The sequence below is a fragment of the Physeter macrocephalus genome, chromosome 10, assembly GCF_002837175.3.
Source record: "Physeter macrocephalus isolate SW-GA chromosome 10, ASM283717v5, whole genome shotgun sequence".
In the NCBI taxonomy this organism is placed as follows: domain Eukaryota; kingdom Metazoa; phylum Chordata; class Mammalia; order Artiodactyla; family Physeteridae; genus Physeter; species Physeter macrocephalus.
Window position 1 is genome coordinate 31,762,713 of NC_041223.1, and position 21,144 is coordinate 31,783,856.

The window sequence follows — 21,144 nt, forward strand, 5'->3', positions numbered from 1 at the left end:
CGGAGCCTGTGCTCCGCAACGGGAGAGGCCACAACAGTGAGAGGCCCGCGTACCGCAAAAAAAAAAAAAAAAAAAAAAAAAAAAAGTGTTAGTGCATTATCTCATGAAAACTCTCAGCAAACATCCATGGAAGTTGCTACTGGAATTTCCAGTTATAGAGACCAGGAAACTTGAGGTTTAAAGCAATTAAGTGACATGCTGGTGATCCCACAGTTACTAAGGGACAGGGCAGGAGTTTAACTCAAATCATCTCTATATACTGCTAAATCTATCATCAACTCCATGACACTTTCCTGACCCTCCTTGTCAGGGTGACCACGCACTCCGGTTTGCCAGCGAGAGTCATGGTTTCCACCTGTCATCACAGCATAACTATGTTCCCTTTCACATAGTCCACCGACACGCCTTCCAGCTGCACTCAGAGCCCTTCCTCCTCTGTCCTCCCCTGCACCCTGGCATCCCGCTACCTTTGGACTCTCCACAGTTTAGAAATCATCTGTGCCTGTGTCTGTCTCCCCAGGAGTGTGGGAGCTCCTGCAGGGAAGGGACTGTGCAACCAAACTCATCACCTGCTTCCTAAGCACAGAGCTGTTCACAAAGTACACACTCCATAGATGGCACGTTGCACTGAACGTGAAGTGAGTAGATGCCAGCCTCATAACAAGAGCAATAACAAAGCCATAAAGCCTTCCAGTTTCTGTGTCTGTTTGGCCTCTTCTTAAGTTTTAAATGAGGCTTTGTCTTAATCCTTCTAGTTTCACTCTTCACTCTTTCTTTCCTTAGGACATCTCCGCTTCCATGCACCATCTGTATGCTGCCAAACTACCTGATCTCCATCTCCTTTGAGCTTTAAATCCATATTCAGTTGCCTTCTGGACATCTCCGTTTGGATGTCACAGGCACTGCAGTCACAACATGATCTTCACCTCCAAGAAGATGCCCTTCAGTGGTCTTATTGGAGGAACCTGCCTGCTTATGCTAGAAACCTGAAAATCACCATTGATTCCCCCACCCCATCACCTATCTCATACCAAGTCATATCAGGTCCATCTCTTAAATGAATCTTAAATATACCTTCTTCCATCCATGACAGTTGCCACTACCACAGTCCAAGTCACTATTATCTCTTTCCTGAAATGTTGTAAAAGCTAACTCATGTCTCCCCACTTTCCCTTGCTCTCTCTAGCCCATTCCTCTTACATGATAAAAGTGATATTTAAATTCACATAGATCTGATCATGTCCTTCCCTGATTAAAATGCCTCAGTGCTTCCCATTGCATGTCTTATGGCCTAGAAGAACTCGCATGGTTTGGCGCTTGCCTCCTTCTGTAAGCTTCCTCTTAGCCCTCTCCCCTGGTCCACAGTGCTCCTGACATTAGTGAGAGATAATCCTCATATAGCAGTTCAAACAGTACCTGGCACAGAGCAGCACACAATAAGAGTTAGCTGCTATTCTTATTTTTACCATTATCATATTGTCTATTTGTCTAGCTACCTGTCCATTTGTCTGTCCATTTGTTCCTCTAATGTGCTCAGCTCCTCCCTTAGTCAGGCCATTTGTGAACTTTTTATCTCTTTTGTTATTCAGAGAACTTTCTAACCATCCCCAACCCAGACTAGGTTAGCCCCTAAAGACCTCTCAGGGCATCCTGCTCGTTCCCTTTGCAGCACTTTTCCAAATTACACTTAAAACTTATTTGGGTACTAAACTAGAGCATTGGATAGAGGAAAAGGGGTTAGCCCCTAAAGACCTCTCAGGGCATCCTGCTCGTTCCCTTTGCAGCACTTTTCCAAATTACACTTAAAACTTATTTGGGTACTAAACTAGAGCATTGGATAGAAGAAAAAGATATGGCACCTAAAGTCAGATGTAGGGGTCAGACAAATGCAGATTAGAGTATCCCCTCTCAAATCACATAAGGCAGGGATAACAATTAAAATGGAAAAGAAGAAATGGTAAATATGTTTTAGTTACTAAGCCATTCACCCTTAGAATAACCTGATTAAGTGTTAGATTCTGTGAGACACTCAAGGGTGGTGTAGGAATATAAAAGAGGACTAATGGGTTCAGAGTGGTCAGACTTGAGCAGGGCTTATATTAGAAATCATTTTGATTTAATGAGAAGGAAGAAGAAGGGCATTTCTGAAAAACACCTAAGTCATGCTGCCAGAATGAATATGCTTGCATTGCAACTGAGGAAAACTGTTAAATGAGTTTCCGTGGGGTAAGGAAACGCCATAGTCATGGGGACCTTTGCAACTTTATATCATGTCCAAGACAATGCAGCCTTGACTGGGTTTTAGAAGAGAATCTGCTTTTTTAAAACATCATATTTAAGAACTATATTTCTGTAGTAAACACAAAATGGTTTAGATAATGAAGAAACAAGTATTGAAGAGTCTACCTCAATTATAATGGGGGCCTAGAAGGTGAATAACTCTGCCTGATGCAATAATATATTGTCCAATTATAAGGAACTTCTGATTGGAACTGTGCTTGAATAGACAGCCATATATTCCACGACGGACTTTCAGGTGACATGGCTCGAAATGGGCTACATTAACATGTTAAGTTGACACACGGGATCTAGCCTTGATGTTCTCGTGATGTGAAATAACAATGCTGCATCTAAGTATTCAGTAAGTGTTATCAAATTAATCAAGATGTGCTTAATAAGGCAGATATTCTTTTTACACTTTTAACTATTTTGTGGTTAATAAAGCAGATAATCATTTAGACTTTTAACTTTTTTATGTCTTCATATATATCAAATACACTTGTATTCAGTGGAAATTAAAGAATAACGTTTCATGCTGTGGGTGAAGGCTAGATGATTTTAGCTTTGTTTAAAAAGAAAAACTTACTGCGGCACTGACTGGTCCGTGATTATGTCCTGCAGAATCAGGTTGTTCCACGTATATGGTATAAAAATCGGGTCTATGGGTGAAATTGAAACAGAGAAAGACGTTACCCATTTGGAATAAAGGTACAGGTTGGGTGTGGGAGATTTGTAGGTCTGGAACTTTGTGGCAGTTTCCTCCTCTTTTTCTCTGGTCTTTCCTTCTCTACAACCAGGCCCAGTGGTTCAATGGTTCTGCTTGGCTTTGGCAGGGATAGTGGTCTAGCAGGAAGTAAATGAGACCTTCCAGGATGTAAGCACTTGTCTGACTCAGTGCTGAAAATCTGTCTTGTTCTTGCTGTTAAGACCTCTCTTGATGAGCCTCAGCCCTCTGTATTTCCTACTTTATGACTTTCTGCTGACTCTTTTCTCTGCCACACGAGTTCTTTCTTTAAATGTGTGGTTTTAAGAATAATTCTTGAAAAATGCCCGTAAAAAGGAAACGCCAAGTTTTTTTCCAAAATGGTAATTTAAACTAAGAAATACTTTCATTTTATGCCCACAAACATCACGCTATGCCAGCACTTCCCTGACACTAGATATTACCGTTCAGCTTTGGGCAGGTCCAGCCACTTTAACAATGTAAAGATCCTCTCTTCATATGTGACACTTCTGAAATGAAAAGTAAAAATAATTTTTAAAAATTAATCAAAATAACTTCATTATATGCCTGCTCAGGAAGGCAGGTTGATATTTTCAGATATTTTGTGTCCATATATTATAAAAGTACTGAAAGGGATTCAGTACTCCTCAAAGGGATTCCCGTTTTCAATACCTATATGGAGATACACTCGACTCACTATAAATTCAATGTATATTGTTTCTTTCCTTCTCATCCATCCTTCCTTCACTGTTCCCCCGATTAAAATAGAAAGCTATTAATTACTATCCATTAGTTCAATTTGTTGATTTTTATTTACTTCATTCATTTATGCATTTACGTGCACTATCTTTTGTCAGACATGATTTGTTTATTTTAAACAGAATTTATCAGTGAGTAAACCAAAGACGACGTCCTTCCTAGAGGTTACAGTCTAGTCAAGGAAGACAAACAATAAATAGGCCTAACACATAAATAAATTACATCGTGTATTAAAAGGTGAAAAATGCTATGGGAAAACAAAAGCAAGACTAGAGCCAGAATAAGGGGCAGTGAGAAACTGGAGTGGGAGGATTTGAATTTGAAATCTTAGTGTGATGAGGCTAAGTCAATACTGAGAAGGTAATTTTTGAGCTACAGTCAGAAGGAGGTGAGGGAGTGGGCTGTACAGATACATGGAGTGAGATTGTCTCAGGCAGAGGAACAGCGTGTGCAAAGGCCCTAGAGCAGAAGCAAGCCTGGTATGTTGGGGTCACCGAAAAGGTCAATATGGCTTGAGCAGAGTGACAGAACCCAGGAACGTAGCTGGAGAGGAGTCTGAGAGGCAGGGGCACAGCAGGGCTCATACTACAAGGGCCTTGTAGGCTTTACTCTTTGCTAAACTGCAAGCCGTTGAAGTTTCTGGTGCAAAAGAGTGTCATAATTGGACTTGTTCTTTTAAGTAATTATTCTGGCTGATAAACTGAGAATAGATTATAGGGAACAGAAATAGAAACAGGGAGACGTGTAAAAAGGCAGCTGCAGTAGTGCAGGCAAAAGAGGATGACAGCTGGACCAGAGTGTTAATGCTGGGGGTAATAAAAAGCTCTCAGACTGCATATAATATTTTGAATTAGAGGCACAAGGGTTTGCTGACAGATGGAATGAGGGATGTAAGAGAGAGGAATCAATGTTGACTTCAAGATTTTTTGGCTCAAACAACGGGAAAAATAAAATTACCATCAATATTAAGACCAAAAAAAAAAATTCTAGGGCTTCCCTGGTGGCACAGTGCTTAAGAATCCGCCTGCCAATGCAGGCGACACGGGTTTGAGCCCTGGTCCGGGACGATCCCGCATGCCGCGGAGCAACTAAGCCCGTGTGCCACAACTACTGAAGCCCGCGCGCCACAACTACCGAAGCCCGTGTGCCTAGAGTCTGTGTGCCCCAACAAGAGAAGCCACCGCAGTGAGAAGCCCGCCCACCACAACGAAGAGTAGCCCCCCCTCACTGCAACTAGAGAAAGCCCGCACACAGCAACAAAGACCCAATGCAGCCAAAAAAAAAAAAAAAAATTCTAATCATCCCTGCCTAGACGAGATCATTTCTGCAGGTGCTTAGTACCTGTTGTAAATCCTATATATGGAAGGAAAGGTGCCATTTATAGCCACATCTGATCCTGGCCAAAAGTAGGTACCAGCTTTTAAACCCTGATACATTGCTGTCAGCCAGATCTATATAAGAAGAGAAAATTTCAAATAAGTGGAGGTCAAGAGATTAATCAGTTTGAGTAGAAATGGTGCCATTTATGAGAAACTGAACAGTATTAACAGTTGCAAAATTTATTCAACTCTTAAAATGTATTTAAATTATTTAAAATTTGTCTTTGTCGCAGTTTAAAAAAGTAATTATCCAGGCATCCACTTCCAAAATCAAAAAACATAGGACAATAAGAAAGATCATTTTTCAAATTGGTAAAATTGTACAGTTCTTCTTTCCCTTTTAAAGATTTATAAAACAGAATGAGTAAAAACGTTAACAGATAATCTTTCTGAGTAACTTCCAGGTTGATACGTTTATAATACAACATCCAAGTTTCAACTGAAGACAATTTAGGTGAACAACTATACACGTTAAAAAGATTCAAATTATAATTATAAATAGTGGTGAAACACCATCCCACCCCTAGCCCTTAGAAATTAAAAAGATAATGTAAAACTCAAAGTGGAGAGAGAAGAGAGATCCACTGTCATGCTGGGAAATGAAGGTTACTTTGGAGCTACATGAAGAATGCTACATACTGGTTGTCCATGCCACCAAACTGGATTATTTTTCTCCTTTGAAGAAAGTGAAAACTTCTTGTTGAGGTATACATCATACATATTATTGTCAATGATGCCATGTGATTCTGGATATAACCCCTAAAATGATAATTTTTTAAAAGATTTAAGATAAAATAATAAATTAATAAAACATACATTTAAATTGAAACAGCATAGACCTATAACTCATATTTGAAAAGATGCCATATACCTTTCAATATAAAACCCCTGGATCTGAACCCTAATACCAAATATACATACTAGTATTATATATATACTAGTTCCACCGTGGTCTATAGCTGCAAATGAATGACATTAGGCAGGTGATTTGGGCTGATGGTTTTAATATAACTCATGTTATTAATAACTGTTTGCTAATTATAGATTCTATATTATAATAATGATTAGCCATTGGTTTTATTGGCAGTAATAGAAAGAAATTTACTACATGGATGCTTTTAAGTATCAGATAGCCTGGCAAACGGGTTAAAGTGTGTGACCAGCACTTTAAAAGGAAGCCTGCCAAGTCTCTGTACTTCCTCCCTTCCATCCATCCATCAATCCAGTCATTCCTTCAATTCACATATTTTTATTGAATGCCCATGATACCCTATGCAGTTGTAACTACATTCAGAGAGATTTTTAGGGTCATTATTTTGGAACATTACTATATATATGAATATGGATACATATGCATATGTAGGAAATTAATAGCACTTATGTATAATCCCTTATTTATATATACATGTAAGTATTATATATTATGTATGTAGACTTACGTATGTGTACATATAGTCAATTCTTGCTATTTGCAATAGTTATGCTCTATAAAGTTGCTGCAAACACTGAATTAGTGAATATCGAACCACTGCTCCTAGAGAAAATAAAGGGTTAGGTTCCTGTGAGCCTTTGGTTACAATATTTTTGTCTACTGATCCATATGTAATCTTGTTTTATGTGTGTTTCTGTTGAAGATCCCTTATTTAATATATATTTTTAGTTCAGTATAACTCATGACTGAACAAAGCTTATCTAACACACATATCTTCTCCATAAGGCACATCACAGACTTCTTGCTCTTAGGAACACTAGAAAGTACTTGAGCACCACATTGAGGGCCATTGTAAACACCAAAATCTCCAATAAAAAAGCACAAACATGTGAAAAACATGTCACTAAATAGACAGTAGACTGTGAAAACAACATTTGTTTATAGAATGAGAGCTAAAAACAAGAAGGCAGAGTATTGCCTTGTTAGACCTCACCTGGAAACATGTGAGCTGGGTAACTCAAATGTTTAGGTGAATCTGCAAAATGGAATCTGCATTTATACATGCACACACACACACGCAAACACACATATATACATATATACATACATATAATTACTTAAGGGCTAAAATTTAAATAAGTTGTAATTACTGTTCCATACTAATAAAAGACTAAATGCAATGTCGTAAAGACATAATATCCTTTGGCAATAAAGCCTGAGGCAGAGGATGCCTTAAGATGTGTTCTAAATCTATAAATATTAAATAAGTTAATCTTCCTTTGAGTTCATTTTGATCATTTCATGTACGTCTTCTCATACATTGAGGAGAATTCATTTGCTTTACTTGCTTTATCTGAAGAGATATAGCCAGTTTGGGACTTCCCTGGTGGCGCAGTGGTTAAGAATTCACCTGCCAATGCTGGGGACACGGGTTCGAGCCCTGGTCCCGGAAGATCCCATATGCAGCAGAGCAACTAAGCCCGTGCTCCACAACTACTGAGCCTGCACTCTAGAGCCCACGAGCTAGAAGGCTGCACACTGCAACGAAGAGTGGTCCCTGCTCGCTGCAACTAGAGAAAGCCCATGCGTAACAACGCAGACCCAACGCAGACAAAAATAAATAAATAAATATTTAAAAATAAATAAATTTATAAAGAGATATAGCTTGTTTGAATTCAATCATGAAACAAGAGACTTTATCAAATTAAATATAATTTTAAAAGATCCACTGTCATGCTGGGAAATGAAGGTTACTTTGGAGCTACATGAAGAATGCTACATACTGGTTGTCCATGCCACCAAACTGGATTATTTTTCTCCTTTGAAGAAAGTGAAAACTTCTTGTTGAGGTATACATCATACATATTATTGTCAATGATGCCATGTGATTCTGGATATAACCCCTAAAATGATAATTTTTTAAAAGATTTAAGATAAAATAATAAATTAATAAAACATACATTTAAATTGAAACAGCATAGACCTATAACTCATATTTGAAAAGATGCCATATACCTTTCAATATAAAACCCCTGGATCTGAACCCTAATACCAAATATACATACTAGTATTATATATATACTAGTTCCACCGTGGTCTATAGCTGCAAATGAATGACATTAGGCAGGTGATTTGGGCTGATGGTTTTAATATAACTCATGTTATTAATAACTGTTTGCTAATTATAGATTCTATATTATAATAATGATTAGCCATTGGTTTTATTGGCAGTAATAGAAAGAAATTTACTACATGGATGCTTTTAAGTATCAGATAGCCTGGCAAACGGGTTAAAGTGTGTGACCAGCACTTTAAAAGGAAGCCTGCCAAGTCTCTGTACTTCCTCCCTTCCATCCATCCATCAATCCAGTCATTCCTTCAATTCACATATTTTTATTGAATGCCCATGATACCCTATGCAGTTGTAACTACATTCAGAGAGATTTTTAGGGTCATTATTTTGGAACATTACTATATATATGAATATGGATACATATGCATATGTAGGAAATTAATAGCACTTATGTATAATCCCTTATTTATATATACATGTAAGTATTATATATTATGTATGTAGACTTACGTATGTGTACATATAGTCAATTCTTGCTATTTGCAATAGTTATGCTCTATAAAGTTGCTGCAAACACTGAATTAGTGAATATCGAACCACTGCTCCTAGAGAAAATAAAGGGTTAGGTTCCTGTGAGCCTTTGGTTACAATATTTTTGTCTACTGATCCATATGTAATCTTGTTTTATGTGTGTTTCTGTTGAAGATCCCTTATTTAATATATATTTTTAGTTCAGTATAACTCATGACTGAACAAAGCTTATCTAACACACATATCTTCTCCATAAGGCACATCACAGACTTCTTGCTCTTAGGAACACTAGAAAGTACTTGAGCACCACATTGAGGGCCATTGTAAACACCAAAATCTCCAATAAAAAAGCACAAACATGTGAAAAACATGTCACTAAATAGACAGTAGACTGTGAAAACAACATTTGTTTATAGAATGAGAGCTAAAAACAAGAAGGCAGAGTATTGCCTTGTTAGACCTCACCTGGAAACATGTGAGCTGGGTAACTCAAATGTTTAGGTGAATCTGCAAAATGGAATCTGCATTTATACATGCACACACACACACGCAAACACACATATATACATATATACATACATATAATTACTTAAGGGCTAAAATTTAAATAAGTTGTAATTACTGTTCCATACTAATAAAAGACTAAATGCAATGTCGTAAAGACATAATATCCTTTGGCAATAAAGCCTGAGGCAGAGGATGCCTTAAGATGTGTTCTAAATCTATAAATATTAAATAAGTTAATCTTCCTTTGAGTTCATTTTGATCATTTCATGTACGTCTTCTCATACATTGAGGAGAATTCATTTGCTTTATTTGCTTTATCTGAAGAGATATAGCCAGTTTGGGACTTCCCTGGTGGCGCAGTGGTTAAGAATTCACCTGCCAATGCTGGGGACACGGGTTCGAGCCCTGGTCCCGGAAGATCCCATATGCAGCAGAGCAACTAAGCCCGTGCTCCACAACTACTGAGCCTGCACTCTAGAGCCCACGAGCTGCAACTGCTGAGCCTGTGCACCACAACTACTGAAGCCTGTGCACCTAGAGCCTGTGCTCCACAACAATGAGAAGGCTGCACACTGCAACGAAGAGTGGTCCCTGCTCGCTGCAACTAGAGAAAGCCCATGCGTAACAACGCAGACCCAACGCAGACAAAAATAAATAAATAAATATTTTAAAATAAATAAATTTATAAAGAGATATAGCTTGTTTGAATTCAATCATGAAACAAGAGACCTTATCAAATTAAATATAATTTTAAAAGACTAAGAAAGAAAGAAATTTCCCACATCAGAGTGGCTGTCCTCATACATAGCCTACCATTCCCAGCAGACCATCAGATAAATGGAGGTTAATCAAAAGATCAGAATAGAGGGTATTTCTCACATCCAAGAGGCTATCCTGGCCTGTCACAGAGGTAAATGAACCTAATGCTGGGACACTCATTCATAGTTAACATCTCACAGCCCTGGATTGACCTCATACTGAGACACTCCTTCCCAGCCTGAATTAGCTGTGACGGCCACCACACATGCTCGTGAAATGTGTGACCTGTGGCTTGGCCCGTTCCGCCTAAGCATGTCTGGTGTGGTCAGTTCCCCTTCAGGGGCCTGTCAGTCTTGCCACTGGGTTAAGCACTTACCGTGACAATGGTGTAATGATTTGGGAAGGTTTTGGTCGGATAGGCAGGTCTCAGGTATTTTGAATGAATTCCGCATGTTTCTGCAGCAAAGGATAGTGAGAAATTAAGACGTTGTTTCTTCCTCCGAAGTTGTTTGAATAACTAAAAATCTGAACATGAAAGTTTCACAGGGAAATAGAAAACTAACTAAGGGGTGAATTAGATGGAAAGAGGTCGAAATTCTGATGCTTAAAATTTCTCCATTCCAAGGAATGACAGTTTTCAGGAGAGGAGTGAGCTAAATCAAGGGTGAGGAAAATTTTTCTATAAAGAACCAGAAAATCAATATGTTAGGCTTTGCAAACCCATATGGTCTCTGTTGCAACAGCTCAACTCTGCTATTAAGGCCTCTAAGCATCTATAGACAACATGCAAACTAATGAGCATAGCTGTGTTCTAATAAAACTTTATTTGTAGACATTGAAATTTGAATTTCACATATTTTTTTTTGCATGGCACAAAATATTCTTTTTTTCCCAACCATTTAAGAATGAAAACAATTCTTAGTATTAACAGGCCTTACAAAAACAGGCAGAGTGGTCTGGATTTGGCCCGTAGGCCACAGCTTGCTGACCCCTGAGCTAAACGTACCCTGCTTTACACAGTGCCAGCTTTGTTTGCTTTGGCTGCTCCCCTCTTTCTGACCCAGGTCATTACAACAAGAATTTCTATATAACATCCGCTTCTCCGCTAGTTCTTATACATAAAGTATCCAATATAACAAAAGTGAACACAACTATCTAGATAACTGAAAAGGAATTTAACTTGTGTAAATGCATAAGCCCATGCCACAAAGCAATGTTGAACTAACAAGATGAACTAACTTTCCCACTTATTATTTTCAGTCAGTACAGATTCCATCTGATCAGTGAAGTTTCCTGCGATCTGTTTTCCCCAAAGCACGGCATCAAATTTGCTTTCAGTTATTCTGTTGTTTTCATCTGTGCAATAACTCTACTCAAGGAGGTCAGAACCACTAAGGCACACTGATATTTCCTCTGCAGCAGTGAAGTATGAGAAGTTTTCCATACCAAAATCCTACCAACTCTAATTCTAAAAGAGAGCTTCACTATTAGAGATTCTATTTAGGTTAAAACAAAAAGTGCAAAGGATTGTTGTCCAGAAAGCAACAAACATTGCAACTGGAAATAATGAAGGTTTTCTCAAATAGGCTTGGAACTGGTCTCCTTCCCAGCCTCGAGAACAGTGTTTCCAATATGATACAGGAATTTCCTCCTTCAGAAGATTCTTGGATCCAATACCAAGTCTACTAAATAGAACTCTGGTGGGTATGGGGGAGGTTGAAAGGTGGAGGAAAAGGAGCTCAAAAAATCTGCATTTCTAGCAAGCACCCCAAGTGGTTCTGATGTACTCGAGTTTGAGGCCTGCTCTAGGACATAATGTATAATCAACTTTTTTCTTTCTCAGTCAATACCCCCAATAAATAAATCATGTCTTCAATCAGGGAAAGACACATTTAATATTGTTAAGAAGTCATGTGATAGAAAATAAAATGAGATCTCATCCACTGATATAAGAATTTAAGTGGGGAAAACAATCATACAATAGAGAGAGATATAAGGTCAGTTTCTGTTTTTATTTCCCTGAAACATGGGTAACAAGTTCAAATTCTTAAATGCCTAAAGGCACAGAGTATAAAATAAAAAACAAAGCTACCAGTGATGTAAAAACATGACACCTTCGTAGTTTTAAACAGGACACATCTGTTGACTATCTACAGATTCAAGCTACCATTTTCAATCACCTGCCTTTGAACCAGAGCTATTATAGAATAACTGATCAAAAGCAAGATCTTCTACCATTGTTTTTTCCAGATCTTAATAATCTAAATTATGACTGAACAGAATAATTCTGGAAGGACACACAATAAACCAATAAGAATAGTTGCTTCTACAGAGAAAAATGAGGAAGATCAGGAAAGAGAGTCTGTTGGTTGGTTGGTTTTTTTGTTTTTTTACTGTATACCCTTTAATGTCACTTGTAAAAGTTTATCATTTGCATGTTTCACTCCTTAAAAAACATATTTTTAAAAAGAAAGTACCAACTGAAAAAAATTCTGAAAATATGAATGGAATAAATATATATCCATAGTAACTATAAACTGTAAGAAGAAGTGGAAGACTGAATGGATGAGTAGGTGAAATAGCTGAAGAATGTACAGATGCAGCAAAAGCAGTACTAGGAAAGAAGTTCATAGCAATAAACACTTACATTAAAAAGGAAGAAATTTCAAATAAACAACCTAAATTTACACCTTAAGGAACTAGAAAAAGAACAAACAAAATCCAAAGTTAGTAAAAAAGAAGAAAACAACAAAGATTATAGCAGAAATAAGTGAAATAGAGAATAGAAACACAGTTCTAAAAATCAGCAAAATTAAAGTTGGTTTTTTGAAAAGATAAACAAAATTGACAAACCTTTAGCTAGATCAAGGAAAAAAAAGACTCAAATCAATAAAATCAGAAACCAATACCACACAAATAGAAAGGATTATAAGAGACTGCTATGAACAATTACACCCCATGAACTGCATAACTTAGAAGAAATGGATAAATTCCTAGAAACATACAAATTTCCAAGTCTGAATTATGAAGAAATAGAAAATCTGAACAGACCAAAAACAAGTAATCAAAAACCTCCAAACAAAGAAAAGCCCAAGACAAGATGGCTTCTCAGGTTAATTTTACCTAACATTTAAAGAAGAATTAATGTCAATTCTTCTCAAACTCGGCCAAAAATTTGAAGAGGCGAGAACACGCCCAAACTCGTTTCATGAGATCAGCATTACCCTGACACCAAAGCCAGAGAAGGATACTACAATAAAAGAAAATTCCAGGCCAATACCTTCATGAATTTAGATGTAAAAATTCTCAACAAAATACTAGCAAGACAAATTCCACAGCACATTAAAAGGATCACACACCACTTTCAAGTGAGATTTATCCCTGGGATGCAAGGATAGTTACTACTAGTCTTGTCCTATCCCCAGTTTCACATCTAACTTTCCAAGAAATCTGACTTCTAGTTCAAGCTAAATCACTTCTATCTCACCTGACAGTTTGTTGATCCTGGCCCTTCTTTGTCTGCTCCCACCCACGTTAGGACAAGACAACAACCTCATGTTCTCACTAGAGTCCATGACCCCTTAGTAGTCACTGATATAACTCACTGCACTGTGGTATTAGTCCATGCTCAGTTTCCAGGCAGCTTGATAAGACACTAGAGATGAGGTTCTAGACTTCCTTAAAGTGAAGCCTGCTGTCACATAACTCACCTCAACCCTACCATTCTCGGAAGGTCCTAATCCTAAATCTTTTAACACATCTACTCTTAATTGGACCTCCTAGAAATGAAGAGCCCATTTTGCCTTGGTAGACCTAATTAGTTATGGCTTCACACATTAAAGGAACGAGATGTTGCATAAATGACTTAAAAAATATTTTAAACCTTAGAAAGGAAGGCTCTTAATGGCCCAATATTTCACTGGTGTCCTTTCCAACTCTCAAGGGGATGAGCAAATAAAATAATTCCACTTCTAAAGGGGTCCAGTTCAGCCTGGCTAGATAAATTCCCTTTTGGACACAGGATTTGATATCCAGACTACCAAGGGAAATGCAGATAAGGAAATAGAAACTGAGAGTTGTTCATGACTTTTCAGGCTAAAGTAACTCAGCAGTAAGTGACAAATCCTGAATTTGGAGCCAGTTCTGTCAGAGACCCAACACCTAAATCTCTTTGCTAAAGATCTGCCTCAGAGAGTGTAGGAGAACCTGAAGAGACAAAGTCCCTTATGCTGTAGGGGGGAAGTAATTTATCTTTCTACAGTCAAGGAATTTTAGTGCTGGGATTAGTAGTAGAAATCATTAGGTCTAATCCTCTCATTTTACAAATGAGGAAACTGAGGCCCAGAAAAGGTGATCACCTTACTCAAAGTCAAAAGCTATTTTTTAATAATTTGGAGAAAAATAAAAACAGGAAAATTGTCAGAAATTTTCAGGGCCATGGAGGTAAAAGAGGGCCTGGTAGAAGGGGGAAGTAAGAGAGGAATTGAAGGGCAGTGAAGACTACATGCCCTGGAGCCAACCCTCTGATACTTCGTAACTTTGTGTCCTCGAGTTCTCCATTCTTCTTTATTTTCGACTTTATAAAACTGTGTGAAGTCCAAGTACCCTAACTCAGAAGTATATCATGATAAAGATGACAATAAAAATAATAATTATAGTAATAACTGAAAATCATCCAACATACACTATGTACATAGTCTCACAGTATTTCTATGAGGTGGTAAGTGACCATTTTACAGATGAAGAGACTAGGGCACCAACCGTGGAAGTAAACTTGCCGAAGGTCTCAGAGCTAGTAAGTGGTGATTCTGTCCGGTCTGCTCAGGCTCCTTCAGGTTCCCATCCTTACTGGTCATATCCACCTTGCTGAGACCCAGAACCCAGGTCTGACAAATGCCAATTTTGAGAGAGTATCCATGAACAGATTTTCACAGAGCAGAAGTTATATTCAAATACAAAACAAATCAAAATAAACAAACAAAAAGATAAACACGCTGCAAAAGAAGGAAGGAGGAGCTAAGAAGTATGAAAATAGAGATCGTGTAGTAAACGCATCAAACTCTTGAGAGGACCCAGAACTAAGACAAACCGCTAACGTTAAAGGTCAGAAAGAAAAGGGTTAGTTAATCTAGACATTAACTAACTAGGTGTCTATCATCTGCATGTCCCTGATTATAGGAGACTTACTCAGTTTATTGATATTAGGTATTAGAGTACCCCATGTCTGTAAATATTCAGCTCTAAATCCATCCATGGAAAACAAAATAACTGGTGGCAGGTCAAATCTGAAAATGGAAAACAAGAAATTGTCCATTATTTTGATTTTTTTAAAAAGACACTTTTCTGTACTACTTATAATTCTCTAAATTAAAAATACTAAGAAAGTACAGTCAGAAATAGTTCTAAGTCAAGTTTTTTTTTTGTTTTTTTTGTTTGTTTGTTTTGTTTTTTTGTGGTACGCGGGCCTCTCACTGCTGTGGCCTCTCCCGTTGCCGAGCACAGGCTCTGGACGCACAGGCTCAGCGGCCATGGCTCACGGGCCCAGCCGCTCCGCGGCATGTGGGATCTTCCCAGACCGGGGCACGAACTCGTGTTCCCTGCATCGGCAGGCGGACTCTCAACCACTGCACCACCAGGGAAGCCCCTAAGTCAAGTTTTCCTTTCTCTTTTTAAAAATTATTTCCCTTTACAATCAGTATGTCCAGTACGTTATTAATCCATAGTAAAAATGTACAGTATTTTTTAAAAGGTGTTACATAAATTATCTGGGTCTTTCAACTTGGAGATCTACCACCCTTTGAGTTCTAGAGTTTAAATAATGTTAGCTAACTTTATTTCCGTTTGTTCCTTGGCACTGGCTATCTGTGACACCCAGGTATATCATATATGAAATTTCTCTAGCCCTGAGTGTTTACAATGACCAGGCAGTGCACTGTGGAGAGAAAGGAAGGGATTGGCCTCAGAAAGACGAGTTTAATTCTCTGCTTCATTCTTTGCGAGCTATTTAACTGAGCATTTATTCAACCTCTCAAAACTCAGTCCCAACCCACGCACCCAGCACTTTGGAATCATTACAACATGGCACATTTGTATCATTGCCTCACCTCAAATATATGTAGTATTTTACAGGGGCGGGTATACATGGAGCTAATTATTTGTAGTTTTACAGTAGGAGTCAGCAGCGTGCAAGCAGAGCACTAACAAAACATCACCAGAAATGAGATTTTATATTAGAGACATTTCAAAATCCCAGCTTTGGCTAAGGATCCAAAAGCAATGATTACTAAATTCAATGCTCACACTCAAAAATTATAAAAGTTACAGTTATTCTACCACCTTTTGGATACAACTATTGTTATTATGATATGGACTTTAGGAACTCTGAAACTTACAAGATGTTTTATTAAAGTTCTACATTTTTTTACTCTTATTCCAATATCTCAGGATATTAATATTAACCTCCAAAGCATTACAATCTTATTTTAGTCGAGTATTTAAGTTAAAATGATGAAAGGTGACTTTTGGGTTACAGTCAGAGACTGTCTTTTTTCCATTCAATATTTTTTTTCACTTCTAAAATTTTATTTGTATTTTATACACACACACACCAGAGATGTATAGTTTCATAAATTTTTCCTAACTGAACTCCACTGTGTAGCCATCACCCAGATCAAGAAACAGAATATTACTTAGAATCCTTCCCTCGTTCCCATTTCTAGTCACCAACCTCTGCAAAATACTCACCACAGACGATCAGTGTCTTGACTTCTAACAGCATAGATTAGCTGTGTCTATTTTTGTACTTAGTTGTAGATCATTCATTCTCATGGCTGTCTATAACTCCAGTGAATGAATAAACCACAACTTATTCATTCTGCTGATGGACATTTGGATACTTTCCAGTTTAGGGCTATTATGAATAACAACTATTAACAGAGTAAGTTTGTCTTAAATTCAAAACGTAGTGCACACATGGGACTTCCCCGGCGGTACAGCAGTTAAGACTTTTTGCTTCCACTGCAGGAGACACGGTTCGATCCCTGGTTGGGTAACTAAGAACCTGCATGCCACATGGCGTGACCAAAAAAAAACCAAAAACAAACATAGTGTATGCAAATAAGAATGCCAAAAGGAATTTTCAACTCAGTGCTCAAGCGGTTTCACATCTAAATTTTTGAAAAAGAATATAAGTTTTCAAGAAATTTGGTTAGAATTTGTCTTTAAAAATTCCAACAAAGGCCCAGTAGTATTGTAAAGAAACTTCTGAATGCTGATACCAGCTAAAAGTAAGAAAAATAATTTCAGTTCTTTTCAATGTGTTTGAGTAGAGCTAGAAAAAAATATTAGCATAGCCATCTATTTGCACATTGTAAAAGAAACTGTGAGGAGTCTGGAGGATGTGTATTTGGTTTCCCAGAATGTATTTATTGTAGGGTAACTCATTTAACAAATATTTGAGCCGGACATTGTGTCAGACACAGAATAAAGGCATGAAGGAATTGCAGCCCTTATCTAGGGGATGAAATTGAGAAGCAAACAGAAGTGGTTAATGAGTAGATTTGGGTACAGGATGCTATTCAAGTACATAGGAGGACGTCAGATTCGATCTTTGTAAGGTGAGAGCAGGCTCTCCACGGGGTTGACCTGTGAACTGACCCCTAAAGTACAAATAGAAATAATATGAAAAAAGAATGGGACCGATGTTTTACTCACGGAGAACACACGTTGCAAAAGCTCATGTGAGATAAATGATGCATGTAATAACATTTAGGAGTCTCAAAAACATTGGGTTAAACAAAAAACAAAAGAACACAAAAATAGACTCAAGAGGATATATGGTATGATTCCATTTATATGAAGTTCTAAAACAAGAATCTATGGTGTTAAAAATCTGAACGTGACCTCTTTCTGTGGAGATGGAAATATTCTGCATCTATGGGTTACACAGATTTCTGAATTTCCAAATCTCATTATACTGTACACATAAGTGTGAACACTTCAGTGTATATGAACTACACCTCAAAAAATAAGAATGGAAAATTTTGACTGTTTTAACTACAATGTGTAAAAAATTCATCAAGAAATGAAAGTGACATATTGCAATTTGCATTGGAAAATACTTATTTTTTCATAAAGTCATTAGCATAATGCTGATTTTAAAATTTATATTTATAAATATGCCATCAAAATAACCATGCAGCTTAAAAACAGGGTAGGGGTTTTTTTTAAAAAAAAACTTCTGTAAGAACAGCATCTGCACTAACTAGGATAAAACGATAAGGTCTCTCAATCTTGATGCTGCAGGGTAAAATCGAATCACCAGCTGAGCCAGCCAGAAATGCTTCCCAGTGGTCTAGTATTGCATAATTGGCGGTGTGAATTCCAGGGTTCCCAGCTTCAAATTTGGTGCTGGTCACTCACCAAGGGAAAACACTGAACAAATGGTCTTTCCAAAGATTTTAATAAAGTCTGACACATTGTTCACATGATTTCAGGTTTGGGGGTAAAAGAAATATAAATGCATCTGTATGTGTGTATGTCTACAACTGCTCAAAAGAGTCCTCTACTTAAAAAAAAAATGTTAAGCGTGGTAAAAAACAAACCAACCAGGGCCATACTTCTATGCGATCAGGATGTTGATTCAATTCTCATATGAAATCTTCTGAGCTTGGCACATTATTTTTGTTGTTATTATTTTTACTATTATTCTGAATTTACAGATGAAGCTTAGGGAAGTTACCAGTGCAAAGTCCCACAGGCAAAACCAGGACTAAAACTCGATTCTTTTTTTTTTTTATTCTAAATTCTTTACTCTTCTACCTAGAAGCTTCTGAAGAGGGCAGCTGGATCTGAGGACTGTTGTAAACCAAAGTAACATGATATACAAACAGACACATTATACACACACATTTTTTTTTAACGAAATAACGTTATCTACAAATGTCTCCATCAATTCTTTCTATAGTCAGATATTCCTTTCTCCTTCTTTTATCTCACTGTCATCCTCCCACTGCTTGGGCCAGAAGAGTGCAGCAGGTAAAGGGCAGAAGGGACAACTAGAGGAAAAGGGGAAATCCACCTTGACTGGGAGGTGACGAGGGGCACGTTTCCAGGGTTGGGCAAAGTCTGGGGAGCAACCCTCATAAACGGGTGAAGGAAATGCGTGCCAAGGGTGGGGTGAGGAGGGCCTCACATGTCCATCACCCGTGCCCATCTGACAGTGTTCTCCTCATCCATTCTTCAAGGTCCATCCTTCCCTGTGAGGCCATCCATGGACAATCCTCTTCCCCTTCCCTCAGTGAGAATAAATCTGAGGTGCCAGGCTGATAATAGATAGAAAAGAGTCCTGGCTGGAGTCATTTAGATCTAAATTCTAATCCTGATCGTAGGACCTTGGGATGTTAGTACAAATATTTCAACCATTTTTTAAGTCATTGTTGTAAAATATGAATATAATAACAATGTAAAAATGCTTTTTTTTTTTTTTTTTTTACGCCACGCGGGCCTCTCACTGCTGTGGCCTCTCCCGTTGCAGGGCACAGGCTCCAGACGCCCAGGCTCAGCAGCCATGGCTCATAGGCCCAGCCGCTCCACGGCATGTGGGATCCTCCCAGACCGGGGCATGAACCCGTGTCCCCTGCATTGGCAGGCGGACTCCCAACCACTGCGCCACCAGGGAAGCCCCTGTAAAAATGCTTTTTAAACAATAAAACGAAAGTATGTTATGAGTTGGAAGCCACAAGGAATCTAATCTTTTGTTAACTGTTTTGTTCTAAGATGTAAACAGAGCGGGGGAAATTCCACCCTGCCTCTCAGCTACATTCCTTCGTGCCATCTGTTAAAGGAGAATAAATATGCCCGTGTCCTTCTCACCCTTCTGGGCACTGAGGCTGCTGGGCTGTGCCACACTCTTCTTCAACCCATGAGGTTTCTCCTGAAAAGCATAAGATCAAAATCTTTAGATAAGGAAAGAGAAACCAATGTTCAATGGACATGCTCTTTCCAAACGACTTAATTCATGTTACTTCAATGACGAAATTCTTCCAGAACATGTTAAATGCTACTTCACATGTTGGCAAGGTCAGTGCCTCTAGCCATTTGCACAGATTAGTAATCTACACTAACTGAATACCAGGAGGCCCATCTTTACCAAGAAAATAAAGGGAATTCCTTTAACTGGAAAGGGACAATTTCTTCTTTCTTTTTTAAATAATGTTTTTTCCCCTCAAGGACAGTGTTTTCCCAACTGCTAGGAAAAATGAGTTTAATAAATATAGGTATATAATCTAAAGAAAAATGAAAAGAAAACATGAAAAAAAAAGAGAAATAGCCAATGAGAATAATTGATATTAACATGAAATGGGGAAAATCAAACAAATTTTTAAGATCATAACTAAAAAATTCTCACTCCATGTATGTTTCTGTTTATAAAACATTCCCGACATCAGAAATACAGCTACACGTGGAACTTCTCCTATAGAACACCCACCGAATGCTGGCAGAAGACCTCAGACCACACAAAAGGCAAGAAACCCCCCACGTACCTGGGTAGGCAAAAGAAAAAAGAATAAACAGAGACAAAGAATAGGGACGGGACCTGCACCAGTGGGAGGGAGCCGTGAAGGAGGAAAGGTTCCCACACCCTAGAAGCCCCTTCGCGGGCGGAGACTGTGGGTGGCGGAGGGGGAAGCTCCGGAGCCTCGGAGGAGAGCGCAGCAGCGGGGTGCAGAGGGCAAAGCGGAGAGATTCCCGCACAGAGGATCAGTGCCGACCAGCACTCACCAGCCCGAGAGGCTTGTCGGCTCACCCGCCGGGGCGGGCGGGGGCTGGGAGCTGAGCCTCGGGCTTCAGTTGGATCCCAGGGAAAGGTCTGGAGTTGGCAGAGTGAAAACAGCCTGAAGGGGCTAGGGCGCCACGGCTAGCCGGGAGGGAGTCCGGGAGAAGTCTGGAGCTGCCAAAGAGGCAAGAGACCTTTTCTTCCCTCTTTGCTTCCTGGTGCGCGAGGAGAGGGGATTAAGGGCACCACGTAAAGGAGCTCCAGAAACGGGCGCGAGCCGCGGCTGTCGGCGCGGACAGCAGAGACGGGCGTGGGACACTAGGGTTGCTGCTGCCGCCACCAAGAGACCTGTGTGCGAGCACAGGTCACTCTCCACACCGCCCCTCCCGGGAGCTCATGCAGCCCGCCACTGCCGGGGTCCCG

The 21,144-nt window shown here is 38.8% G+C and overlaps 1 protein-coding gene across 1 annotated transcript in view; it reads right to left on the reverse strand.

The window, feature by feature from the left end:
• The window catches only part of ENPP3 (ectonucleotide pyrophosphatase/phosphodiesterase 3), an 80,685-nt gene that overhangs the window by 42,551 nt on the left and 16,990 nt on the right, over window positions 1-21,144 (reverse strand). The window contains exons 5-11 of the mRNA XM_024122683.2: window positions 19,818-19,878; window positions 15,132-15,229; window positions 10,321-10,400; window positions 7,858-7,977; window positions 5,105-5,214; window positions 3,448-3,513; window positions 2,867-2,939 (exon numbers count right to left, since the gene is read on the reverse strand). Of these exons, the coding sequence (XP_023978451.1) occupies window positions 2,867-2,939; window positions 3,448-3,513; window positions 5,105-5,214; window positions 7,858-7,977; window positions 10,321-10,400; window positions 15,132-15,229; window positions 19,818-19,878 (608 nt within the window). The remainder of the gene's footprint in view (window positions 1-2,866; window positions 2,940-3,447; window positions 3,514-5,104; window positions 5,215-7,857; window positions 7,978-10,320; window positions 10,401-15,131; window positions 15,230-19,817; window positions 19,879-21,144) is intronic.